The sequence below is a fragment of the Tursiops truncatus genome, chromosome 20, assembly GCF_011762595.2.
Source record: "Tursiops truncatus isolate mTurTru1 chromosome 20, mTurTru1.mat.Y, whole genome shotgun sequence".
Classification (NCBI taxonomy): Eukaryota; Metazoa; Chordata; class Mammalia; order Artiodactyla; family Delphinidae; genus Tursiops; species Tursiops truncatus.
Window position 1 is genome coordinate 8,512,669 of NC_047053.1, and position 26,301 is coordinate 8,538,969.

Consider the following 26,301-nt stretch of genomic DNA (forward strand, 5'->3'; position numbering starts at 1 on the left):
GGATCTTGGACACTTCAACATCTGTTACTGAGAAGCCCAGGCATCTGGAGGTAGGGAGAGGACAAGAGGAAGCAAGGAGGAAAGAGGTGGGTGGGTCCCTGAGGGCCGTAAGAGGTGGCACCAGTACTCACACAGTGGGGGCAGCTCCATTTGCCCTCAGGAGCCCGGTCAAGCTCAGGATCGAGGCAGACGAGGTGGTAGGCACGAGGGCAGGTGTCACACAGAATAATTTCCCCACCCTGCTGGCACACCTCACAGTAATCCTGGTGATCCGTCTCGTAGCCATCAACCTCCTCCTCCCCGGCCACTGCAGGACAGCCCAGGACTGTCATACACCCCAATGGAGGCAAAGGGAACAGAGAGAGAGAAGGAGAGCGGAATGCGGGAGGGGAGAGAAAGAGAAAAGCGTTCAGTAAAGAGGTCAACACTACAAATAAGAAAGACAACGAAGAAATGAAAGGAAGGCTGAGTGACAGGACTGCACACAGCTGACACAGCTTACCCTTCTTCTTCTTCCTTCCTGGCCGGCCTCTCTTCAGTTTCTTGGTGCGGACAGGGCCATCAGGGCGGCCTGAGGCACTGTGGACACTGCCACTGTCCAGGTCTGACTCCTCAGCCTCTGGTTCAGGGCCCTCGTCACTCTGGAAAACATACTGCCCATAGCCCCCGTGGCTGTCAGAGACGCCAAATGGATTCCACTCCCCTCCCCAGGCCTTGGGCTCCCGCTCCCGCTGCCCTCATGGACCCTTGTGTCTGGACCCCCAGCCCCTGACCACACCCCAGAAGTACAGTGGACGGGAGGGGCCACCCACCGAGCCTCCCTTCTTCCTCTTGCCGCCCAGCAGCCCTAGTTTGATTTTGAGTGGGGCCATCTTCTTTCCCCGAAGCTTCTTGCGTCCATCAGGCACTCGGGGGCTCTTACTCCGCCTCTTGTGGCCTGGACCTGAGTGAGGAGTGGGGTGACAGAGAAAAAGCCGAGGTCATGAAAGCCAGGAACAATGGAGGCCGCAGGGTTTCTGGACCTCTCTGTGGGTCTCACTGAGACCCCTTCCTGGACAGCATTTCTTCTGCAACAATCAGGGCTGAGAAGACAAGAGCTCTGGACTATAATTTGAGAACATGCAGTTTAGAGGGTGAGGTGACAGTTGTTCCAACTAGAGGGTTTCTTACCTTTGCCCTCTTTGGTTTTGGCTCTTCGGATGGGTGGGGGCTGGATATCAGCAGCAGGGGGTGGTGGAAGGGCAGGGGGTCCGGAAGGTGCTATGGGGGTGGCCGATGAGACAGCTGCTGACACCTGCTCAGCTACAGCTGCGGCCGCCGCTGCCGCCGCTGCCGCCACAGCAGCTGCCGACCCCTTGAAGGGGTTGTTGGCGCTGAACTCTCTCCACTTGGCCCCAAGGATGGTCATCATCTTAGACATTGGGATCTTAGGATTCTTCTTAGCAATCAGGGGCCTGAAAATATAGAAGCAAGGCACTCGGACCCTTCACAGATGGTCTGGGAATACTGTCATTTCCCCTCACCAATTAAGTCTGTGTACCAGCTAGCATTCCTAGGTGGTGAAAGTACATCCTATGAAGAATAACATCAATTTTGAAATAAAGAAATAAAAAGTTTAAGAAGGGAAAAAAAAGTCTAAAAAAACAAGAAAAAAGTATGAAGAAGAAAAAAAAGGCAAAATAAAATTTAAATGCAGATTAAAAAGGATAAAAAGATATGAGATTAATAAAAAAGCTCTACCTTGGACAACTACTTTACAGTTCCTAAAACACTTCCACACACATAATACCTTATTTCCTCCTCGCAATACTACTAGGAGTTGCTATGATTCTCTGTGCTTTTCTAAAGAGTTCCACGGGCCCTGATGAAGGGTCCCATCAGGTGGAGTCTGATGGGCCACACTGGTTCTGCTCTGCGGTGAGGTGTTAAGCTCTTGTGAGGACGTGGGTGACCCCGGTGCTGACAGAAGCACTGTCTTTAGTAGTGAAGCAGTGAGACAACGGGACTAAGGATAGCTACCAGGGACTGAACACCACTAGGGGCCAGGCACTGAGTGTGCTGAGCTTTCCATCCATCATCCCATCAAATCCCCACAAGACCCCATGAGGTACGTACTATGTGCCTATTTTACAGATGCGGAAACTGGAGATCAAAGAAGTGAGCTGCCCAACATGACACTGGGACCTGAACCTCAGCAGGCTGCCTCCAGAGCGTTGAACGGCGCTGCTAAAGTGCCTGCTCCCCAAAAGGCGTCTCTGCTGTTCTGTACCCTACTGCGGGAGCCCCTGAAGCTCAGGCCCCACTGTCAGCAATGCATCCTCCGTGATTACTGGTGTCTAACGAAGGGACAGAGGACTTGATAACTGAGCAAAGGAAACTGGGGAACACGGATACCACCTCCCCACTCCAGTCTAGAGAGAAGTCAGGCAGGGGAAACTGGAACTGTTAGACCAAGGAGGGCCACCTGTCCTCCTGATAGTCTGTCACCACAGAGGTTTCTAACCTAGCAGTGGTACTGTGACCCCCCAGTGAAGGGTTCCTGACTGGAGTCCTTGGATCCTAGGAGTGCAGGAATTCCCTAAGATGACATGGGGAATTTTATGCGTATGTGCTGTGAATTTCTCTGGAGAGCAGTTTCTTAGCTTTCATCAGATTCCAGAAGGGTCCACGGCCTCCCCCAAATTAAAAGCGTCTGCTCGAGAGGGCTCCTCAGCCCTACCGCACCTCATGAACTGGCTAAAGGCTTTGTAGTTGGTGAGTGTGTGGTAATCCTCCTCAGAGAACACATGTTCCACGTCCTCCAGGCCCCAAGTCAGAAGCAGAGTTGCCGATGACTTCTGTTCCACCTGCTGGGCGAGACCAGGCTTCAGTGACGCAAGGGTCCAGTCCTGGGCCTCCCACACGCCTCTCTACCCACCCACCAGGTTCCCTGGGCTTTCTGCTTCCTGCTCCATTCCCAGCCCAATCCCACTCCTCACAAACCACAGCCTCTCCACTTAGCACCCTGCTCGCCCAGGGCTCTCCCTCCTCCACTCCTCATGCCTGTCATTAATACTGATTTCTCCCCTCACTCTCTAATTCTACTCACCTTTTGCCCCCCATCTCCCTCCCCTTTTTTCCGCCGCTTCGTCTTCTTCTCCTTTTTTTCTCTGTGCTTCCGTCTCCGTTTCCGACCTGGTCCAGTTCCATATTCACTGCCTCCACTCTCTGACTTCTCCCGGTACTCATCTCGCTCAGAGCCAAATTCCTCCTCGCTGTCCTAAGGGAAAGAAATAAAAACACTATTTCTTCAGCCCTTCCTTGTGCCAGAAACTGTTCTCAGCACATAACATTTATCGTCTCTTTTGATCTTCACAACAATCCTATGATAGTAACATCTATCTTTATCCACTTTTTTGTAGATGAGGAAACTGAGGCACAGAGACCTAAATAAATTGTCCAAGAAGACAGAAGACTGCTAGGCTCTAAATTCATGCAGTCTACCTCCAGAGCCTGTGCTTTCAACCGCTTCTCTGTGCTGAAGGGCAAGTCAAGTTGACAACTGGGCTCTTCACTAGGCCGTGGTGAGTGAGGTTAGGGTCCCAGACCTGGGAGATACAGGCTAGCAAGCGGGGGTGGGGTCAGGTAGAGGGGATCAGGCCTCCCTGACTTCAGGATCCCCACAGTAATCAAGACCAGAGAAAACGTAGGTCTCTAGGGCTGGGTCTCCAAGCCTAGCTGTAGAGATAGGAGTCCTGAACACTTACAAGCTTCTTGCGTTTTCGGGCTTTTCCTGGCTTGTTCTCCTTCTGCTTCTTGGGTCCTCTTTTTCTCTTCTTCACACCCAGTGCTGAAGGCAGCAGCCGAATGTCATCCTTATCTTTGGGGCAGAGAGCACCAGAAAACCTAAGCCTCTAGGTTCCCAGTCTCTGCAGCCCCTTCCCTTCCTCACCTCCTCAGTTCCCGCTGCTCTCTAGGAACTCCAGCATTAACTCTTCCAAACCTTGCCTCCCTCCGCTGGATGCAAACAGAGAGTGTTTCGAGTACTCTGGGATGCTCGGGTTCTGAATGGGAGGTCAGGGGTCAGAAGGGAAGAGCGGCCAAACCACTCCCGTCTCTCCCCTCCTACTAACAAGGGACCAGGCTCTAGGCCATGGGCTCTGACTGTGGCAGGTCCTTTTAGTCGCCGCCAGGGCTCCTCCTGCCTTCCCCCTCACTTAGCCAGCTGGCATCCTGCCCAGGAACTGGGGAAGCCATGCCCAGCTGCTGGCCTGGCCTGACCCCAGCACTTGGAGTGGGGAGACACAAGCTGGCAGCTCCCTAAGCCAGATGCTGAGACGGCAGAGCCAAAGGTGGACACCTGGGTTCTCACACTAACACCCTGGGGCCCTGACATCCTTTTTGTGAGGAGGGAGGCCTCTATTTATATTTCCTCAGATAATCACCAAGCCTCCTGTCACCCCAGCACAGCCCTGGAGGAAAAGAAATCCTCAGTCAGGCATGTTCACTTCTTGCCCACAGGATCACAGTGTCTAGCTCCTTTGTCACACCCGAACCCCATCCAAGGTCTCCACAATTACCTAAACATTCCTCCTCCTCCCAAGGAGACTGGAAATGTGCCTTCAAATCTATATACTCCTCCCTGTTCCCTTTGAGAACTCACGGACCCTGCCCCTTTGTCCCCTGGTCTCACCCCTTGTCTCCAAATTTAGTCCCAGACATCCTAACCCATTCATATATAAGCAGTATGGGAGACCCACACAAAGACACGGGCACAGACACAACCCGCATATGCATTCTCAAATGCACAAGCACCACATACTCATGAGCACAAACCCAGAGGACGGCCTGTACCTGCTTTCAGCAGGGCTAGGTCCCTGGCTTTCTCTCCAGATGTCTCTGTCAGAGAGAACGGGGCTGGTTCTTCCCAGATGTCCCCTCTCCCCATTCTCCATGACCCCTGTCGGACTGTGGAGGCTTAGGGGACAGAAAGTAACTCCGCGAGGAGGAAGACACCAACGCCACACAGACATGAGGCCCTGTTTGGCCTCCCTCCCCCAGCAAGCACTAGATTAACCCGCCAGACCTGTCTTGCTCAGGCAGAGGCAGCTGTGCAGGAGGGGAAAAGTCTGGGCCTGGCCCAGCCCCTTGCTCTAGGATACACAATCCTTCTTCCCACAACAGCCAAGGGAAAATTAGCCACAATTAACACTCGAGGCCTTGGTTTCCACTGCCTCAGAATCTGGGCACCCCCTTCCTTCATTGCTACTTCTCACAGCTCCAGCATCCTGTGCCCTCTTGTGCAGGAAGACACTCTAGGACTGGGGGATTGTGGCAGCCCCAGGTGTGGAAACAGAGTGGGGACCCTGATAGGAAGTCAGTAAGACGCCATGCCCCAGCAGCCCGCGCTCCCTCACCCCAGGGACCGCGGCTAATATGAACATGGAAACGGAGGCCGCCGGGGCAGAGGCAAGGGCAGGCCAACTGGCTAAGGATCAGGGAAATGGCCTCGGTCTCCACCAGCTGGGGGGTGGGACACAAGCCCTGGGACCTCGCAGCCAGTTAACTCCACTCCCCACCCCAGCGGGAGGTTCCCGAACTTGGGAAGACGGCCGTGGTGCGGAGAGGCAAAGTAGACGGCGAGGAAAGGAAAGGGAGGGCAAGAAAGAAAATCTAAGTCCCAACCTCTGTCTCACCAGCCACTCAATGCTGGCCTGGAGCCCAGACTCTCCCACATCCCGGCTCAGATCTCGGGAAGACGGCGAGGGAGGAGGGCGGCGAGGAGGGTGGGCGGAGCCTGGCGAGCCAGAGGACGCAGGAGGAGCCTCGCAGCGAGCCTCGCCTCCCGCCCGCCCCTCTCTTCTTCTAATCTCACCATCAATCTCTCACACATATATTTATTTTTTCTCAAATTCCCCTCCCTCCCCCACAACGAACCACCATAATAGGTCTGCTGCACATGCGTATTGCATGCAGGGGGTGGGTTTGTATTTTCAGACCTTTTGCAAAGAAACTACCAGAATTTTCCGCACCACCCACAACCATTCCCCACCCCCACCCCCAAGGAATCACATCTATATATTATGTTATATTATTTCTCTAGACTTGCCAGAAGGGGGAGGGAGAAGAAATGAGTTTTTGGCTTCCTGCTCCCTTCCCCCATCAGCACGAGTGCTATTATTTTAAACGTTTAACAATGTACGGAGACTGGAGAGGGGGGAAGGGATAAAATTGGTCTTGGGTAAGAATGTAAAACAAAATGGTGAGAATCAAAGCCGTCAGAATGAAAAACAATAGAAACCTCTAACACGTATAAACTCATCTTGTAGAGGAGGATGAGGGAGGGCAGCCTGAACATATTGCCTCAGAGGAGGGTTATTTTGCCCACACTTAGGTAGACAGAAATAATGGGCAGACTAAAAATATTTTCCTGAAGTTTTACCTCAGAAAGTCATCTGAGAGGGTGTATCTGGGTCACTCGTTTGACTTGGAGGGCTGAAAGGGAGATAAAATTGCCCAGGGAGAGAGAGTAGGTGGGTTTTCATTTCAAATATACCATTTTAAAAACATTTGACGATGCTTAGAAAGCAAAGGGAAAAGGGGAGGGAGTATTGACACAAAGACCCATCTCGACCTCAGATTCTTTCATGCCCTCCCCTTCACAGACCCAAATCCGGGATCAAAACCCCCCAAATACCGCATTCTAAGTTCGGAATACACATAGGCGAGAGCTGCTAATGCCCTAACTTAACCTGACATCCTTTCTTCCTCTCTTTTTAGCACCTCTGCTGTCTTCCAGGCAATCCCCTACCCACAATTCTTTATTCCTTTTCCCTTCTGCAAAATCAGTGGGCTCTCTGGGATAACTTTTAAAAAACTTTTCCGGTTTTCGGACCAGCCTGATGGGAGGGGAGGTGGATTTTATCTTGTTTCCATTAGATACACATACCCCCCCCTCCCCCGGCCCAAGAAAGCACCCCACAGTCCCTCAAAGGCTGTCTCAACTAGACAGGAACATTTGCCACTGAAGCCACACAGATCAATACGACAGTTGTACAAAGAGTATGTTGTTAGACGTTTTGAAGTTTGGTGCATTTGTGCTGCACCGCACCAAGACACCCGAAAGATGCTCACTTAGAGTCTATTCTGAAAAACACTAGCTGAACACTCTGGAGAGTGGCCGGAGTGGGACCACTGCTGGGCCCCCCGCGCGAGGCAGCGGTCAGGCCCCTCCACCGCGGACGGAACTGCCCAGACAGTGCGGGTGACTTGTCATCCCCGGGGAGGGGTGCTGAGTGACGGTCAAGCTGCGGAACAGCTGGGTGGGCAGTTCACGCCCCCCAACGTGGTCAGGGTGTGGGTGGTTTCAGCGGGAGAGTGAGTGACAGTGAATGGCAGCCACGTGAGAGTCACAGCTGGGCAGCTAGGCCACCCCAGACTGACGGGGTCATGGTGGGGGGGGCGCACTTGACACAAAAGAGCCCAGAGCAGAGGAGAGATAAAGGGGGTGGGGTTGGGGGCATCTGGTCTTCCAGACACTCTCCTCTCTGTCCCCAATTTTCAATGACTGCTCTCCGTAGTACGAGCCGGAGAGAGGGGGCAGGAACCAGTCTCATTCCAGGAAGTGGTCCGCGTGGAGTGTGGCCACCACCTGCCCCTAGTCGTCAGCCGCCCGCAAACATTCACCCGACCCCTCCCCCACGTGCCACCGCACGCTCCAGAGTTGGCGGGCACCGAAGTCCCCGCAGGTGCGGGGGGGTCCGATGGTCACCCGCTCACCCCGGCCTTCCCAACTCCTGACGGGGGGGTGAGGGCCGCGGTCCACTCCTCGCAGGCAAACCCCACTTCGCCTCGGTCCAACCCCACCGGGGCCGAAGCCCCAGGGGCGCCCGCTCGGCCGCCCCTCCCCCACGCGCCCCTCCCCCACGCCGCCGTCCGGCCGCCAGGGTCTCCGCGGTCCCTCGCGCGGCCAGGGAGGGGGCCCTGGCTTCGCCTCGGCCGTTTCCTGCCTACCCCCTCCCCGCCGAGGGTTAAAAAAAAAAATCTCCTCCTCCTCCTCCCCCGAAAGCCGCGACCGAGTGGCCCGGTCCGCGCATGCAGCTCGCGCCCAGCGCTCTCCAACCCGGGCGGCGGCGGCGGCGGCGGCGGCGGCGGCGGCGGTGGCGACGGCGGTGGCGACGGGGGAGGGGTGCGGCGGGGGAGGGGAGGAGGCCTGGCCCGGCGGCCGCCGCCGCCGCCCGCCCGGACCGCCCGGACCGCCGCGGGGCGACGGGCCCGAGACGGCGCCCCGCGCCCCGGATTCGCCTCGGCTCGGCCGCGCGGTGGGTGCCTCGCCCCCGCCCGGGCCTCGCGCGCCCGCGGCTCCGGCTCGGTCTGGGGCGGGAGGGGGGGCGCGGGGGGGGGAGTCAGCGGCCGCTTACCTGGCGGTGGGGGTGGCGGCGGCGGCGGCGGGGGCAGCGGCGGCGGCGGCGGCGGCGGGAAGAGGTGGCAGCCGGGGGGGCTGTGGCGGTCGCGGCCCCGGTCGTGGCCCGGCCCGCGCCCAAGTACTCCCTCGTCGTCGTCCTCCTCGTAGTCCTCGTCGGCCGCCTCCACCTCCTCCTCCTCCTCGTCGCCCTCTTCTTCCTCCTCTTCTTCCTCCTCCGACACCACCATCTCCTCCTCCTCCTCCTCCTCGTCCCTCAGAGGGGAAGCCATCCTGTGGCTCTGGCCCCCCCACCACCCCCCCACCCACCGCCCGCCCGCCTCCCCCACCGCTACCACCACCACCTCCTCCTCCTCCTCCTCCTCCTCCTCCTCCTCCTCCTCGGCGGCGGCGTCCTCCTCCTCCTCACCGCCTCCCCCAGCCCCCAAAACCCCCGGGCCACCCCCCTCCGAAACCCCCCCCTCGGGGCCGCCGTCTGACGAGGGGGGCCAAACCACCCCCAAAAATTTTCTTGGGGAGAATTGAGGACTTTTTTTTTCTTCTCTCCTTCCTCCCGAGAGAACAAGAGAAGAGGATTAAAAAAATATATATATATATAAAAGTTTTCGACTTCTCTCTACCCCCCTTTCCGTTGCTTTAAATATATTTAAATTCTGAGGGGGGCGCTCAGAAATATTTCTCAGAGCTGAGGCACTAAGATGGCCGCCTGGAAATTATTTTTAAAACAACCCCCCCTGCAGCACCGCCACCCCCTCCGTGAAGAAAGGGAGAGGGGGGAAAAAATCCCCTTTTAAAACAAAATGGCTGGCTTAATATTTCATTTTTCACCCCCCCATTCTCCTCCCTGTTATACCCCCATCTCCTAGCCTCTACCCAGAAACCCACAAATTTCTCCCTTTTTTATAACTGATTAGTGCACAGATTAATAGAGATATTTTCCTTGTGTACTGAGTGTGTGTGTGTGAGTGAGTGTGTGTGCGCGTTGGGGGGGGCATGAAGGATTTCTGCATAAAACAAAAATGGCTGCTGTGACTAACTCCCCCCTTATAAAAAAATATTTGAGGGGGGGCATTAATCAGTACTCATGCTCAGTCTGACATCAGCATAAATTGTTAAAGGTTAACTAGTTAGATACTAGTCCAACTAGATTTAAATTTTTTTTTCTTTACTAGTCTCTTCCTCCCCACCTCCCTTCTCTTAAAGAAAAGCTTTTTTTTTTTTTTCTGAATACTTCAGAAGGGAGTGGTTTGATGTGAAGGGTTTTTTTTTCCCCTTCAGGCATTGAAAAGGAAAAAGATGAAATATATGTTTATATATAACTCTGTTTCTACATACCTCATTGAAGTCAAAACGCATTTAATTGTCTATGTATCTTTTAAGTGAGAAGGGGTACTGGATTTTTTTTTCTTTCTTTAAAAAAGTGATAGAAATCCTAGTGACTTTTGGGGGAGAGATATGAATAGATACGATGATTGAGTTTTTTTCAAAGGAGTCCATGTTTGATTCTCCCCTTTGCCCAGCCTTTTCAGTGATTTATAATTGTAAATTTTATCCTCACTCTTTTCTCCTTTACCTCGCCTTCCCCTCCCCCCAATTACTTGAATATAAAATTCATCTGACGTGGGAAATTGATTTAGGGGGTAAATAGAACAGATTTTTAGAATAAAGGGGAAAGAGTTAAGTCTGAAGATTGTGAAATTATTTTCTCTTTTAAGTCTGAAGATTGTGAAATTATTTTCTCTTTTCTCCTGTTTTCAGTACATTTCCCTTCCTCCATGATCTCCAACACTGATAGAGTGGAAGAAACTGAGGTACCATGAAAAAGAAAAGTAACTGGGATTGAGAAAAGGAAAGAGGTAGGGGGTTACACTCAGATTTTCATCTGACTTTCTGACCCATGGTTTCCCACTGTACTCCAATGTTTATCTTTAAAGTGGTATCAGGAATCAGATGGAAGGTTGAAAAGGAGTCCAAAAGTAGCGTTCTCATCCAGAGATTTGGTCAGAGAAGTCATAAAATAAAACTTGCCAGTTGAGCAATGCTAGCAGAGGAAGAAGGGCAAATAGCTCAGTTCAACCCTATTTCGTTCTTGTCACCCTTTTCTTACTACAGTTTCCTCCCATTCTTTTGATCTCACTTTGACCTTTTCCTTGCTTCCCATCCCATGCCTGTGGAATCATTTCTCTCCTGGGTTATTTCTCTGTCTCTTGAGTATAGCTGCCAGCCACCCAGCAGCCCCTGAAGAAGGAGGGGTAGGTAGGCAGCAACCAGAAAGTAATAGTGACAGGGCATATTTTTGCTGACAAGGTTTAAATATTCTTTATTGATGTGCCACCCCCCAACCCCAGCTAATGCTCTTTATTGAGCATTGATTTCCATCTTTTTCTTAACCTGGACTTCGGAGTTCTCTTGTTTCTGCTCCCATATCATTCCTGTACTGAGTGTAACTCCTATTCTCTTCCATTTGATTTTGTTATGTCCTCTTTCTCGGTCCTTGTGTACTAGTCCTTCTGGGTATCCCCCTCTTTCTGTACATGGGCTTCTGTGTATGTGTGTCTTTATTTTTTACCGAGACTGTCCTTTCTCATCCCTTGACTCTCAGGCTCTGTCACCTCTAAGTGACTTTCCATCTCTGTCTTCTTTCTGTTTACTTCTGTCTTCCGGGCTCTGACTGCGTGTGCCTCTTCCTCATGTGTGCCTGACTCCCCCTCTTTCTGGCCTCTCGGTGTGTGTCTGGGAAGAGTGTCCCCACGTGCATGTGGGCAGCCCTGCGCATCATGGTGCGCCCTCTCCCTCTGTGCTGAGCGCCTCTGCCTGCCTGCCTGCCACATGTGCCATGAGCTGCAGGTGTGGGGGGCGAAAGGTGGCTGTGTGCATCCCTGTACAAACATTCATCGTTCTCTCGAGTGCGCTTTGCATATGGATCTGTTAATTTGCCTGATTCTCCCTCTTGTCCATCTCCCCCTCTGCCTGCCTGCATCTCCCGTTCTCTCTTCTCTCCCTACTGATCTCTTGATTTTTCTTCTCTCCTTGTTTCCGCCTGCCCCTCTACCTGCTTGCTCCTAGCATGGTGTCTGCCTGCCTGTCTGCTCCTCCCGGACTGGCTGGCAGCCTCTTTCTCTCTCTGGTTGTCTGTCTGCTTCTCTGGCTGTTTGCCCACCACTCTCTCTCTAGCCATCTGTCTCCCCGCCTGCCTGTCTCTATCACTTTTTTAGTCTCCGTCTCTTGGTTTGTCTACCTTCCAGGCCCTACCATGGTTCCCTGTCTTGGTTTGCCTCTTATCTTGCCTTCTACTTGTTCCTTCTCTTCTTTATGTCTATTTAGTTCATGCTTTTTCCTGGCCTCCCTCTATGTATGTCTTCTTGCCTGTCTACTCTGCTTGCTTGCTGCTGTCCCACTGTTTAATGCTTGTATCTTTTTAGTGTGTCTGCTTATCAGCATTTTCTCCCTCGGCTTCTGCTGTTCCAGCATCCCATCAATGGTGATAGTCTCGCTACCGCAGACCTGTCAGTGACCCCCTTGCCCCAAAGTCTTACCTGCCTTCTTGCCATATTCCCTACCCTGCCTTCTCTCACTGCTTGCCTCTGTTTCAGTTCTTTCTTTTTCTTTTTATCTTTCTGGCCCCTCACACAGTCTGCCTGCCTCAATCTTTTTGCCGTTTTCCCAGTCTCTCCTTGTCTTTCTGCTTTTTTGCTATCTGTCTGCCTGGCTGGCCCTTGCTGTCCACATCTCTGCTTGCTTTTTTTCTCCTCCTTTTTCTATCAGCTTTTACATAGATAGTGCATACACATGGTACAAAATTTTTAAAGTACTAAAAGTATCCAGTATGAGAGTAAGCCTCCCTCCTACCCCCCACTTCCTCTCCTCTGAGGTAGTCACTACACATTTCTTGGATCTTGTTCGAGAGAAGAGTCTACACATGTACGTCTAATTGCTTTTTGCTGCACTCCTTCCAAATTCTGTCCCCGTTTTGCTGGATGCTTCTTCCTCTGTCAGTCTGTCAGTACTCCTTCCCATTTCACTGGGCTTGCCATTTCTTGCTTCTTGTTTTTTTGACTCTATTTTATGGTACTTGTCTTTTTGATTGACTGCTTGCTAGTTACACGCTTTTACTACCAGGACCTGAGGTGTGCTTAGGAAGGGCTTGCCTCTGTCCTAATATCCTGTTCTGCTCTGCGTCTTGAGTTGTCCTGATGACCACACGCCATTGCTGGTCTCTTCATCACTGAACTATGTATTAATTGAGAAAAGCCATGAAAGCACTGGTAGTACTGAAAAATACCTTGTAAATATAGGAACAATTAATAAGTACAGATGGTTTGTAAGCTGAGCTTACATGCACATGGAGTAGATAGGGGCCCACTCTGCTTTTCCCAGTCTATATGAATTCTTTAAAGGAATATGAATCTAGATCCTTTTAGGTTCAGCAGTACTCTTAGGCTGTTGACCTAGGCCTGTCCAAGAAGTTTGTCTTCCTCCTAGTCTAAAAAACTCTGCTTCTTACTAACACTTTCTCCCTTTTTCATCCTTCCTTCTGGCTCTTCTCACATGCCACCTTAGAGATGTTATAACTCCTTGGGGGAAGCACAGACAACAGCCTCTATCCAATTCTCTTCAGAAAGATGATGATAAAACTTTTACACACAATGCACTGTTCTTTCATTTTTGCTTTTTCACTGCCTGTATTCCTGAATTTAACTGTTTCAGCCTCTATCTCTGTCTCTCTCCTCTTTTTCCCTCTCTTCCTCTCTCACTTCTCTTTTCTTGGTTCTGTCTTTCCTCTTAACTGTCTGTCTTGGGCTCCATTCTAGCCTCTCTTTCTGATTGGCCACCTTCCCTCTCTTCTGTCTGATTGGCCTGTATCCCTCCATCACCCCATCTGTCTGCTGGATTCTCCCTGTCTGCCTGCAATAATGTATGTGATAGCACTTTATAAATTATAAAGCACTATGTAGTATAAAACGCTATCATCACTTCGTCTTCTTTCTTTGTTTATTGTTTTCTTTCTCTGTCTGCTTTCCTTCTCTCTCTCTCTCCCCCTTTCTGTTTGTCTGTCTGTCTGCGTCCCTCTTGGTGATCTTGCCTGCCTCTCTGTCTCTCTGTCAGTAATTCTCCTTTCTCTCCTTGCCAGCTTGTCTGGGTTTTTTGCCATGCTTCTTCTCTGTGTGCTCAGTTCTTGTGTCTCTCCTTCTGTGTTTCCAGGTTCCTCTCTATTTCTTTTAGCTGTCTATTCTGTCTGTCCTGAGGCCTTTCATATGTGCCTGTGTGTCTTGCTCTCTCCAGCTGCTTGTGTCCCTGCCTGTCAGTTCCAAAGTGGGCACCACTCTGCTTTTTTCTATCTTTCTGTACTTCAAAAAATAAAAATAAAATAAAAAATTAAAATACCGTATAACTAATTGGTAGGAGAGATTTTTTTTGTTTTTAATGAGAAGACCATTAAGGAAGTGAGAACAGGAACTCAGGAATACAGCTGTCAAATGCAAACCAGAAATTAGATGCCAACCCCTGCTGCTGCTGCAAAAAAAAGAACAAGAAAATTGTAAGGGACTCCCAAGCCAATAATAAGATTATTTATTGAAAGCAAAAGCTAGAAACATCCAGAGCTATAGTTTCTAACCTTTTTTTTTTGGATCATAGAAAGTTATAAACCCCTTTCCCCAGAAAAACTGTATCTACACAAAATACCACATATGTTATCCTGAAACCTATGGAGCCCAGGTTAAAACCCTGATGTAGGGAACCTATGAGAATGATTAATAGAGCACAGGCATGAACTCATGCAACAAGAAGATCAAAGGACTGAAAAAGCACTTTGCAGTCTGTGATTTACTACCGAAGGAGATGTTAAAGAGATTCCTAGTTATCTTTTGAAATATAGAAGTTAGTGGTAATAATGAAAGGCATGTAAACGCTGAGGATTTTCTAGGCTTAATCATGGAATTTTAGAGAGAAGGTCATCTAAACCAGTGTTTAGATGGCTAAGTAAGGTTGCCACCTGTCCTTTCCTGGGGAGCTGTGTCCTTTGTTCTGACATTATATATTTCTCATATATTTTTATATAAAATAAATGTGTAATATGCTATATTTATATGAAACAAATATGTAATATATATATGCTAATGTATTTAACAGTATATTATGTTTATTTAAAATGTTCTAAAAATGAGGTAGATCTGTGTTAGAAGGATGTCTATGATAGATGTTACAGGGAGAGAGAAGGAGAAAGAAAATGAGTTTTTATACTTCTGTACGACTTGAAAATTTTTCAACATACAGGTACTTGTGTTATAGTTACAAAATAATATTTTTAATATCTTTCTGTTAAATAATGGTGATGGGTATATAGGTTTGGTTTTGTTCTTTTTTTTTTTGGTTTTGTTCTTAATGTCATTAATTAGCGCAATAAAAAGTCAGGAACTCCATGTTGGTCACTAACTTTTTTTTTTTTAATGTTTTACTGGTCACTGTAATCTAAAAGTCTGGGATCTACTGCTTTAATCTAACCTCTTCTAGATTTCGTGAAGCAAGAAACCTCAGTCCTTCATATATCATAGTCATGACTTGCCATATTTACATGCCACCTATACTATTATATGCATACTATTTTCCTTTTCAATTCACTTTTCTTTAACTTAAACAAATGTCCTTTAAAAAGTAAATTTTATATAACTAAGAAATAATATCCGTAAATCCTTGATTTGATAAGGTAATTATAATTTTCCTAATTTATTTTAAAATACAAATAATTATTAAAAGTCAATAAAAATAAAAGCATCTTGCATGCTACCAGTGGTATAGGTACCGTATTTTAGGAAACATCACTTTAATCTAATTTTGTAGGTACAGAAACTGGGGCCCAGGTGTCGAAAGGATTGCCTAAGATCAAGTTAGATGTTAGGGACAGAACCGGAATTTGAACCTGTATCTTCCAACTTCTAGTCTGCTGTTCTTTGTTCTATATACTAAATGACTTATAAGTCAATGGATGTCCTAGGGTTTTAAAGGAACTAATATGTAAAATTGATGGTCACATGTATAACTTACTTATAACAGCTGTACTACAGAACTGGCAATGGTTAATTTATCTAGTACATTATTAAACTGACATGTTTTCTGTTACAGAGTTCCACCTCTTATCGTCTACCCTAGAGAAACAGTCATCACACTTGTGCATGAGGTGACACATACAAAGATATTCATTACAACGTTGTTTGTAATAGCAAAAAATTGGAAACACTCTAAATTTCCAACAGTAATGAATAACTAAATAAACTATACAGCAGTCAAGAAAAATGAGTTACATCTACATAGTCAGATTCTTTACTATATTGTTGAATGGAAAAAGGCATGCTGCAAAACAGTATATACATTATGATATCATTTATGTTCAGAGAAACTAAAAACAATACTATGTGTTTCTACAGATACATTTATATGTATATAAATTTCTTTTACAAATTCTGGACATATACATACCAAATTGGTCACAGTGGTTACTTTTGGGAAATAATAGTCAAGGGGGATATTTAGCTTTATTGATAATTTTGAATTTTTACAGTATTGTGTAAACAAATTTATGTAGTGTCATGATTACATTAACAAATGAAGCCAAATGGGACAAAAAGTAGTGTGATTTCTCTAAAGAAATCATTCCTCACTAATTTCTCGTTCTTTGAGGAGAAAAGTACGGAAGCAAAGTATAATCAATGTGTGTAATGTAGTTAGACTTTAGAGGACATTAGTGAGGTTCTAGTTTAAAAACTAATTAAAATATGAAGGGAAAAAAGGAAAGTTATAGAAGAGCATGTATAATATGGTACCATTGATGAAAGGGAAAAAAAATATGAATTTCCATAGAATATTCCTGGAAGAATACACAAGAAACTGTAGTCATTACTACTGGGAAGGGAAACATATTTTTTCATTGTTTTTCATTGTGCATCTTTTAAAGCAACTTGAAAATGTTTTAGTGACCAAGGGATTAGTTAGGTGGAGGGAGGAGAGACATTTGAGATCAGAAATAAACACACAAAAAAGTTAATTAAGGATATGTGGTAGTGATGATTGCTGTGGGCTGTAGAAATCTGAGAGTTCAGAGAAGAGAGCTCTTAGGGAGAGGAGGGGAGGGGGACTGAAGGACTTTCATATGTAGTTGTACTTGAAGTAGGCCCCAAAACATAACTAAGGCCTATATAGCAGAGAGGAGGAAGAAGGGCAGTTTAGGTTGAGTAAGAAACTATTCAGCAAGTAGTATGTGGACCTCATACAGCTGGAGTGGTAAGTTCATGATAGTAAGGAGGTTTGTTTTGTTTTGTTTGTTTTTATAAATTTATTTTATTTTTGGCTGCGTTGGGTCTTCGTTACTGTGCACAGGCTAGTTGCGGCGAGCGGGGGCTACTCTTGGTTGCAGTGCACGGGCTTCTCATTGCGGTGGCTTCTCTTGTTGCAGAGCATGGGCTCTAGGCGCGCGGGCTCAGTAGTTGTGGCTCGCGGGCTCTAGGGCACACAGGCTCAGTAGTTGTGGCACACGGGCTTAGTTGCTCCACGGCATGCAGGATCTTCCTGGACCAGGGCTCGAACCCGTGGACCCTGCATTGGCAAGCAGATTCTTAACCCCTGCGCCACCAGGGAAGCGCAGAAAGGAGGTTTTTAATTTAAAAAATTATATCTATTATTGAGAACTATTTCACAGGTCCAAAAGAGTATGTATAACATACATCAACCACAAAGAATATTAAAATGAACACATGTATTCAGTATTGGTTTAATAAATATAACATTAGTAACATCTTTGAAGCCTCGTAATGGTCTTCCATATTTCACATTCCTCTCCTGCCCCCTGCCCTACCAGTATCCTGAATCTTGTGTTATCATTCACTTGTTTTTTCTTTGTGATTAGTTCCCTTTCCATCTGTAACTTTTTTCTTTTTAATTTAAGTACAGTTGATTTACAATGTTTCAGGTGTACAGCAAAGTGATTCAGTTATATACTTAGATATATATTCTTTTTCAGATTCTTTTCCATTATAGGTTATTACAAGATACTGAATATAGTTCCCTATATTATACAGTAGGTCCTTGTTGTTTATCTATTTTATATATAGTAGTGTGTATCTGTTAACCCCAAATTCCTAATTTATCCCTTCCCCCCACCTGTAACTTCTTAATTTTGAAAAACTTCAAGCCTACAGAAAAGTTGAAGAAGTACAGTGAGCACCCATATACTCTTCACCTGGATTTACTGATTGTTGACCTTTTGCCACACTGACAGAATGACATGAGCAAATGCTTATGATCTAATGTTAATTGCATAAAACAATATAAAGCCATATATGTAGTATAATCACAGCCATGTAGGTACTAGAAGGAAGTGGTTAAAATGTTAATACTGGTTTCTGCTGAGTGGTAGGGATAAGAGTGATTTTTGTTTTGCATCTTTATGCTTCTCTACCTGGAATTTTCTGTAAGTAACACATATTCTATAATGAAAATTTTAAAATCTTTTCAAGTTTAAAAAAATAATCTTAAAAATATATGGAGAGAGAGAGAACAGGAGATAGTATCTAACATGTGTTCATCAAGTTTGGTAGTCCCAAAAAGTTTAAAACACAGTAATATGGAAAATAAACATAGGTACAGACCTCATATCTGAAGGAATCTAATTCTTTTTCTGCAAGGTTGTTTCCCATCTTGTGTGAAAAGGCCCTATTTCTTTAAGGCTCCAGCAGTCTGGCTGTTTACCCCTCCACTTCTCTCCCTGGCTGTCATCTGCTTTCCTCCCGATCATTCCCCTCATTCATCGAAGACTGACGCTTGGCTCAGTCCTGCCCTCGACGCTGTAACCAGAGACCTTTCTCACCATTTCCACTTCTCTCTCCCACCTCTAGGAAATAGTAGATTCTTACCTGTTCTGAAATATTAAATTCAAGCCTCCTACTTTGGCTACAGCTTTCTATCCTTCCAGCTCTCTCATTTATTCACTATTTTGGACCCATGAGACCCTGTAATCCCTTAATTCTTCCATTTTCTCCTAATCAGCTCTACCATGTTCTCCCCTCCTTCCCTGTCCAACTTAGATTCCATGGTCTGTCATTTCAGCCACTCTGCTGCCCGCGTCTCAGCACCCTCTTTATTTACCTCTTGCAGACCCCCAACCTTGGATCACTTCGGCTGTCTGTTTACACTCAGGAGCACTTTGCATGACCACATGGTGTCAGAACACCATGACCACTCCAGATTAGTGTCCCTGCTCAGAAATCCTTTTGCCTAGTCAGCTTCCTTTCGGTTCTCCGTGGTGACTTTTTCAAACCTTCCTCAAATTCCTCAAACCTCCTCCACCTTATGCTTCAGTAGAACATCTTATCGTCTCCCTCTAGGAGACAGATCATCAGATGAGAACTCCCTTGAAATACTGACACTAAGACTACATATTTAACTGTATTCGTATTTGTCCTTTCCTCCCTCCTATCCTGTCCGAAGCTAATGCCTACACTTGGGCTCTGGCTCCCAGCCTTGCCACCTTCTCAGGGTGTAATGGTTAACAGTGATCCCCTAACTCTCCTTTATCTCCCATCCTCCTTGCTGCTTCACAACCACATTTAAATGTACTCAAATCTCCCCAACTTTAAAAGAGACACTCTGGACCCCTAAGCTGCCACCCTACCTCGCTGTGCCCACTCACAGCCACGCTTCTTGAAAGAGTTGTTTACACTCAGGCTGCTTTACTTGCCTACTCATTTTCCAACCCTCTGCCCAGCCTCTCTACAGAAACTGCTTTCGCAAGATGACCAACAACCTGGTTACTGAACTAAGAGGAAATTTCTGAGTTCTTAACTTGAACACCCCCTTCTTGAAATAGTCTTTGTGATCTGTGTGAGTCTGTGATCTCACATCTGCTCATACTTCTGTTGCTGCCTTTTAGCTAAATCCTTTCCTTTGCTATTCATTGAGTAAAGGGGATACCTTAAGAAGAAAAGGAAGGGATTTCCCCGGCGGTCCAGTGGTTAAGACTCTTCCTCAACCAGGGATCGAACCTGCGCCCTCGGCAGTGAAAGCACAGAGTCCCAACCACTGGACCGCCAGGGAATTCCCTCCCAGTTTCTTTTAGACCTGCTTTGATTGACCACTATGATGGAAACAATATAACAGTCCTATACAAAATGGCAAAAACCAAACATTTTTTTCCCCTTTGACATTGCCTTTTAACAGTTTCTTAATAGGTTTTCACTGACTGGCCAGCCAGAATGCCTTGCTTTCCACCTACTGTTAAGCCCTGGTTATTTCAGCAGAACTGCCCTGACACCTTTCCTGGCGAGCCCCAAGCTGTCATCCTCCTGCCCCTTTGCTTGCTCCTGGGCCCTTTCCCCACCTATCTCTCTGGATAGGGAGAGTTAATTTCAGACTAAATTGGATATGATTAGTAAATTAAAATTGACTAATTTTTTTTTAAAAAGATGCTGTATTCCCAAACTATATAACTTCTAAAATGTATTCCAGAGCCAAGTAATGAAGTTATTCACTGCCTCCCTCAGAGGAAGAGTTTGGGCTGTGGATTCAGGTAGCACCTGGAATCCAAGTTCCGCCACTTACTAACAGTAACCCTGGGCAAGCAGCTTATCCCTCAAGTCTCAGCTCCCTTATCTGTCAAACAGGGATATTAATGCCTACCTCACATGGCTGTAGTGAAGATTTTGAGCTAACTTACATAAAGCACTGGCTGTAAGGCACTTGAGAGTTGGTAGCTAGTGTTCTGAACAGTCACGTTTACTATTCGCCATTTCTCACTTCAGAGGGATTCACTTAAGATGCTTGTAAGGTGAGAGGATTGACAACCTGGGTTATGAATAACACCTTAAACTGAAGGAGCAAAGGGCCGACTTTAGTTATTCTTGTTCCCAATAGTTGCCCCATTTCCTTGCTTTCCCCTGCTTTATTTAAATAAGATCAACTCTGGTATGATATGAAACAAACCACATTTTACTATACTCAGTTCTCCCAGTAGAGGCACAAACACTGTTGTTAGGTTAGAAACCAAATGTTAGTCACAGATACGGTCTACTAATTTCCTAATCATGACAGATGTTCCCTAGATGCTGAATAGTGTGGAATCTCAGGAAATCCCAAGGGAAGCATTCATTACTAAATAAAGAATGGCTAGCACAAGGAGAGGGAAGAAAACTAAAAATTTCGAGTGCCTGTCCCAAGGGCCTTTAGTACTGCTGGGCATTTCCCCATACCTTATATTTAATCTTCTCAAGCACAGTGTAAGGTAGCTTCTTTTTAAGTGACCTTGTCCTGGTTTATGCCTGTTGCCCTTAGTGAATCCTTACTTCTATTGTTCATATTTTGTGATTGAAGAAATGGAATCTAAAAGAAGAAAAGTATTCTGTCCATAGTTACAAAGCCAGAAAACTCCTCCCTGTGCAGCTGGATTTCTTCTGTGAAGCCCTCATTCATACCTCATCCATCTACTGTCTGACTTCTCTAACACACCACTGTTTTGCTGTTCAGTAAATGTGTGGATGCTCAAGTCCTCACCTTACTTGACTGTGTGACATTTCACACTGTTTACCATTCCCTCCTCTCAAATACTCTCTCTTTCGCTTCCCAGGCACCGTTTTCCAGGGTCTCTCTCACCACTTTGGCTCGTACTTCTGAGTCTCCTTCTCCTCCCCTCCCTTAGGTATTGTTCCTCCCAGGCCTTGCATGTAGATCACACTTTATTCTTTGAGGTGATCTCATCCTTGACTTTGGTTGACAGTTACTCACTGCGGGTAATTCCCAAACCTTTAACTCTAGCCGAGAGCTCTATTCAAGATATCGTACCACATATCTGGTAAGATCTGGACATCTGTGTTTCCATGTCCTGGAGTTACTTCAGATAGCTAACTAAAAACACATCATCTTCCTTCCCCATGAAACTCTTCTTCCAAGCATTTCCCTCCTCTGTCAGTGGATTCATCATCCTCCACCCAGGCCAGAAACTTGGGTGTCATTCTTGACTCCTCCCTCTGCCTCAGACCCCCTCCCAATAAATTATTGAGTTGTGTAATTCTCTCTTAACTTCCGTTTATCTCCTCTGATCTCCACTGCCACTAACTCACCTCATTCCGGCCACCTTCATCTCTTTCCTGGACTGCTGCAATAGCATCAGTCTCCCTGTCTCCACTCTCTCCTCTCTTTTTCTCCCCTCCAATCCATCCTCTCTTGACATTCAAAAATGCAATTCTGATCGTGACATTCTCCTTATAAAACCCTTAACCTTGAATTGTACACTTTAAAAGGGTGAATTTTATAGTATGTGAACTGTATCTCAATTAAAAAAAAAACTTAACCTGATTTACAAAGTCTCGCAGGACCTAGTCTGGCCTCCATGTCTCTTACTGCCCACTCTCTTCAGGCCTCCCATCTCCTCTTGGCTTTACCGTTCTGCATTTCCTTCTGCGTCTGAGCTCTCCACATACTCTCACTGCCAAACTCTGCGCTCTTCATGCTGTTTACTCTCCCTCCTTACCCACTCTCACTTCTTCGCTTGGCTGCCTCCTCGTACTTCCGGTCTCAGCTTTAGATGATGTTCTCCAGAAAGCCTTCCCTCATCTCCCCAGACTGGGTGTAGATATTCCCAAGGCATTTCTCTGAGAAAGTGACATTTAAGCAAAGCCTTTAAGGGGCAGGAGTTGGCCAGGTGATGAGTGGAGGGTGGAGTGTCCCATGCAGAGGAACAGCATGTGAGAAGGCCCTGGCAGAAAGGAGCTTGGGGGAGTGTCAGAAACTGAAAGGCCAACAGGGAGATAAAGAAGGGGCTTGGGCAGGGGGGAAAGGATGGATTGGGTGTTTGGGATTAGCAGATGCAAATTATTATAAGTGGAATGGACAGAAAACAAGGTCCTACTGTATAGCACAGGGAACTATATTCAATATCCTGTAATAAACGATAATGGAAAAAAAGATGAAAAAGAATGTGTGTGTATATGTGTATGTGTGTGTGTGTGTATATATATTTACATACATGTACACACACACATATATAACTGAATCACTTACTGTATAGTAGAAATTAACACAACATTGTCAATCAACTATACTTCAATAAAATAAATTAAAAATATAAAAAAAGAAGAGCCTGGAAGAGGCAAATCATGCAGGGCCTTGTGGACAACCGTAAGGGTGTCCTATGTCCTCTTAAGAGGAGTTGGAAGCCTTTGAAGACTTTAAACGGGGGAACTTTAAAAGCTTCCCCTTAAGGACCTACTGTAGAGCACAGGGAGCTCTACTCAGTACTCTGTCATGACCTATATGGGAAAAGAATCTAAAAAAGAGTGGATATATGTATATGCATAACTGATTCACTTTGCTATACAGCAGAAACTAACACAACATTGTAAATCAACGATACTCCAATTAAAAACAAAAAAGCAAACAAAACTTCCCTTGGCCGCTTTATATAAGTAGAAGCAAGGTGAAAAGAGGCTCACAAACTTCTCTGAATCTCCCACTAACCTGTAAGCTCCTCGAGGGCAGAAATTATGTCTTCTTATTTAGTGTATTCACAGAGTCCAGAATTGTGCCTGATACACAGCAGATGCTCAGTATTAGGTTAATGAATTGAATAAATGGATGGTGGGGCCAGGATTCCAACTTTGGTTTTCAAGAAAGACTCAGCACTCTGCTCCTACCCGAGACTGATTGGATATCCCTCCTTTTGCCTCCAGTGCATCTGTGGTCAATTGTATTTTCCAGAAATGGCTACAAAAACAACTCACATCCAGCATGCTCTTATTACAGTGTGACTTTGACACTCTTCCCACTGAAAAGTGAGGTCTAGTTCTTTCCCCTTGGATTTGAGGTGAGGTTATAAAAGGTGCTTGAGGCTCCTCCTGGTTCTCTTGGGACACTTGCTCTTGGAACCCAGCTACCATGCTATGAGGAAGCCCAAGCTGCCCTGAGAATGGGGTCTTCATGGAGAAGAATCCGTAAACAGCACCAACTTGCCAGCCATTTGTGAGTGAGCCATTTTGAAAGTGAATTCTCCAGCTTCTAGTAATCCAACCAGTTGATGCCTTTTGGAACGGAAATGAGCTGTCCTCACTGAACCCTGCCCAAATTACAGACTCATTAGCAAAATAAATGATGGTGGTGGTTTGAAGCCACTTAAGTCTTGGGATGGTTTTGTTAAGCAGCAGTAGGTGACTAGAACAGCAGCCTATGTTTGTCATGCAGGGAGGTGATGCCACTCAGTGGTTAAGTGGGTGGCCTATGACTGTCTTGTTTCAAAGCCCACCTTTGCTGCTTAGTATGACCTTTGGCAAGTTACTTAACCTCTCTGTGCTTCAGTCTCCTTCTTTCTTCAGTGTAAGTAAAAACAGTATTTAAGTTTGTTATGATGATTAAGTGATTAATGCAGGTAAATGCAGAACTACAGGTAATACAGATCAGTCTTTGTGATTATCTCAGGCAAGTCTCTGATCATTCAGCCATCACTGTCTCTTGTAATTCTGTTTCTTTGTCTTTATAGTACTTTTGGTATTTGTGTGTGTGTATATAATGTGTTCATATATGTATATGTGTATATACACATACATAATATATAGCTTTTAGCACTATCTGAAATGATCTTGTCTACATGTTTTTTTATCCCACCAGAGTATAAGTCCCAGTAACGCAGGAACCTTGCCTGTCTCATTCACTGCTGTATCCCCAGTACCTGGAACGGTACCTGGCACAAAGTGCTTATTAATAACTTTTTTGTTAATGAATGGATGAATAGCACTTTCATACTTCTTGTGGAAGACATCACTAGTTCCTACCCAGTATCCCTTCTCATTCCACAGTAGTGGTCCCTGGTTTTGTTGTGGATGTCAATACAAAATACTGTCCCAGACTCCCTTGCAGCTAAGGGTCATTGTGTAATACATGTCCTATCAATGAGACGTAGTCAAAGTTCTGCTAAGGATGTCTGGGAAAATTTTTTGCTTTGATTTAGGCACTGCCCTTTCATCCTTCCCCTCTTCCTCCTTCCTGCCCACAATACGGACAGGAAGTAGAGCAACCAAAAAGGAGATAATCATGAAGACAAAAACAGGAGCAACCTGTGATGTTGATGAACTATCTAGTGGAGTCACTACACCACAGACTCTCTCATTATGTGAGAAAATTTAACCCTTTATAGTTAAGCCCCAGCTCAGCCTTCTGTTACTTGCAGCCAAATACATTCTCACCTGATACACTGTGGTAGAGTAATATCTACTCCTATAGGCTGTTCATTAAGGGCAAGGAAATATTTCCTCCTCCTTACTGTTCTCTAGGAGGACTGGAAGAATTTATCAGCACAAATGTCACTCACTGTCCAGATCTCTTCTGCTCTCTTCAAATAGTGAGAGTGGGCAAGTAGCAAGGGACACCACAGTATCTGAATATATTTGACTCCTGAGTTCACATATTTCAAGTAGTGGGGGTTACATTTGCCATTCATTCCTGAAACAAGCATGTATTTATTGCCACTCTATGCCAGACATTATATGGCTGTTGGGGATACAGAGATGATTAAGTCAGATGATTGAAACTGGATGCCCAAGTTCCCACTAAACATTAAGCTCCCAAAGGGTGGGAGCTGGGCGGCTCCCAGTAAGAAAGGGACTTAATTCTAGCAGTGTCTCATCCATATTGTTCCTCGTCTCAACCTTCTTGACCCCTGATCCCATTTTAATGGCCTCAGTTCACTTATTCACTCACCACCTTTTGTGTGTGTGAGTGTTTCCCTGGGAAATAGATATGGACTGCATATCTATTTGTATTTTGAATGCTTAATCTTTGACTTCCAAGACCATTCAGGTTTCAGATTGTCTGCTTTCTCTACAGCTAAGCCTCCATGCACTCTTGCTGCTCCATCATAAAGTGGCTGTTCTCCCATTATCAACACATCTATGTAGTTAATCTAAACTCAGCTGTGGGGACTGGGTACATTAACCTTATCCTGATGTCATGACTCGGTGTTATGGTCCCAAGTCCAAATGATAGATCCCCTCACTCAGCTCCAGGGTACGTACAGATCAGAATTTGGGGCAGTAAAATGTTTCAGACTAGTTATAAACTTAGCCCCAAGGCTTCAAGTTTTAGGAATTGCCGCCATGGGAACACAGGTGTATCAGGTTGAAGTAGACCATTGAGGCAGGTGCCAGGAATCCAGGAACCACATTGTATTGTCACCTTTGATATTTTACTTTTGAGGGTCTTTATTATTGTGCTTGTGTGTGTACTATTTCAGGGGCAGGGGGTTGGGCCATTTTGAGACTGATGGAAATTACAGCACCCTTCTCCAAGATAATACACATCTGCGCGCGCGCGCGCGCACACACACACACACACACACACACACACACTATTTAGAAGTCATTTCTGGAGGCCCAGGTTAAGAACCCAATTGTGATTTGCCATGAAGGTGGAAACTTTTCTGTACCCTAATTTGGTCCTTTACCATGTACTATTTTCATTTACCTTTTCATGTGTGTATGTTTTAGCCCATTGAGTGAGCAAGCTTCCTGCAAAGAACATACACCTTTTTATGACCCCCAATGATACTTGATATAGTGACTGAGCCTTGTGGGAAATATTTGCAAATTGAGTTCTTTGAAGCTGCTACGATTTACTGAGGACAGGCAACGTTCCTTTCAATATACCACCCACCACCCGACCTCCCTACGAAATGGAAGAGATCACTACCAAAGGACCTACAGTCATGTTCTATTTACTTCCTAGGTTTTAGGACTGGGCACTATTTACATACTCCTCATGCAAATATACAGTCTTGGATATTTAGAGAACCAAGGTAGTGCCTAGTAGAAAGCTTTATACAAACAAAACAAAACAAAACCCTCTAAGAATAAATGAACATACTCTATTAT

At 46.2% G+C, this 26,301-nt stretch overlaps 3 protein-coding genes across 22 annotated transcripts in view; 1 reads left to right on the plus strand and 2 right to left on the minus strand.

Moving 5' to 3' along the window:
* CHD3 (chromodomain helicase DNA binding protein 3) overlaps positions 1-8,694 on the minus strand; it is a 25,142-nt gene extending 16,448 nt beyond the window's left edge. For 12 of the 20 annotated variants that reach the window (XM_033848645.1, XM_033848650.1, XM_033848646.1 and 9 more), the window contains exons 1-8: positions 8,400-8,694; positions 3,747-3,859; positions 3,089-3,259; positions 2,725-2,849; positions 1,171-1,454; positions 813-943; positions 503-653; positions 132-325 (exon numbers count right to left, since the gene is read on the minus strand). In XM_033848645.1, the coding sequence (XP_033704536.1) occupies positions 132-325; positions 503-653; positions 813-943; positions 1,171-1,454; positions 2,725-2,849; positions 3,089-3,259; positions 3,747-3,859; positions 8,400-8,673 (1,443 nt within the window). In that variant the 5' untranslated portion in view covers positions 8,674-8,694. Of the gene's footprint in view, positions 1-131; positions 326-502; positions 654-812; positions 944-1,170; positions 1,455-2,724; positions 2,850-3,088; positions 3,260-3,746; positions 3,860-4,833; positions 5,612-8,399 lie in introns of those variants that run through there. The other 8 variants (XM_073798043.1, XM_073798041.1, XM_073798040.1 and 5 more) reach the window with 4 other exon arrangements.
* NAA38 (N-alpha-acetyltransferase 38, NatC auxiliary subunit) overlaps positions 8,172-26,301 on the plus strand; it is a 26,808-nt gene continuing 8,678 nt past the window's right edge. Inside the window, exons 1-2 of the mRNA XM_073798059.1 lie at positions 8,172-8,300; positions 10,160-10,257. The gene's annotated coding sequence lies outside the window, so the exon portion shown is untranslated. The remainder of the gene's footprint in view (positions 8,301-10,159; positions 10,258-26,301) is intronic.
* The window catches only part of CYB5D1 (cytochrome b5 domain containing 1), a 16,083-nt gene continuing 4,530 nt past the window's right edge, over positions 14,749-26,301 (minus strand). Inside the window, exon 4 of the mRNA XM_073798058.1 lies at positions 14,749-16,990. Within this exon, the coding sequence (XP_073654159.1) occupies positions 16,913-16,990 (78 nt within the window). The 3' untranslated portion in view covers positions 14,749-16,912. The remainder of the gene's footprint in view (positions 16,991-26,301) is intronic.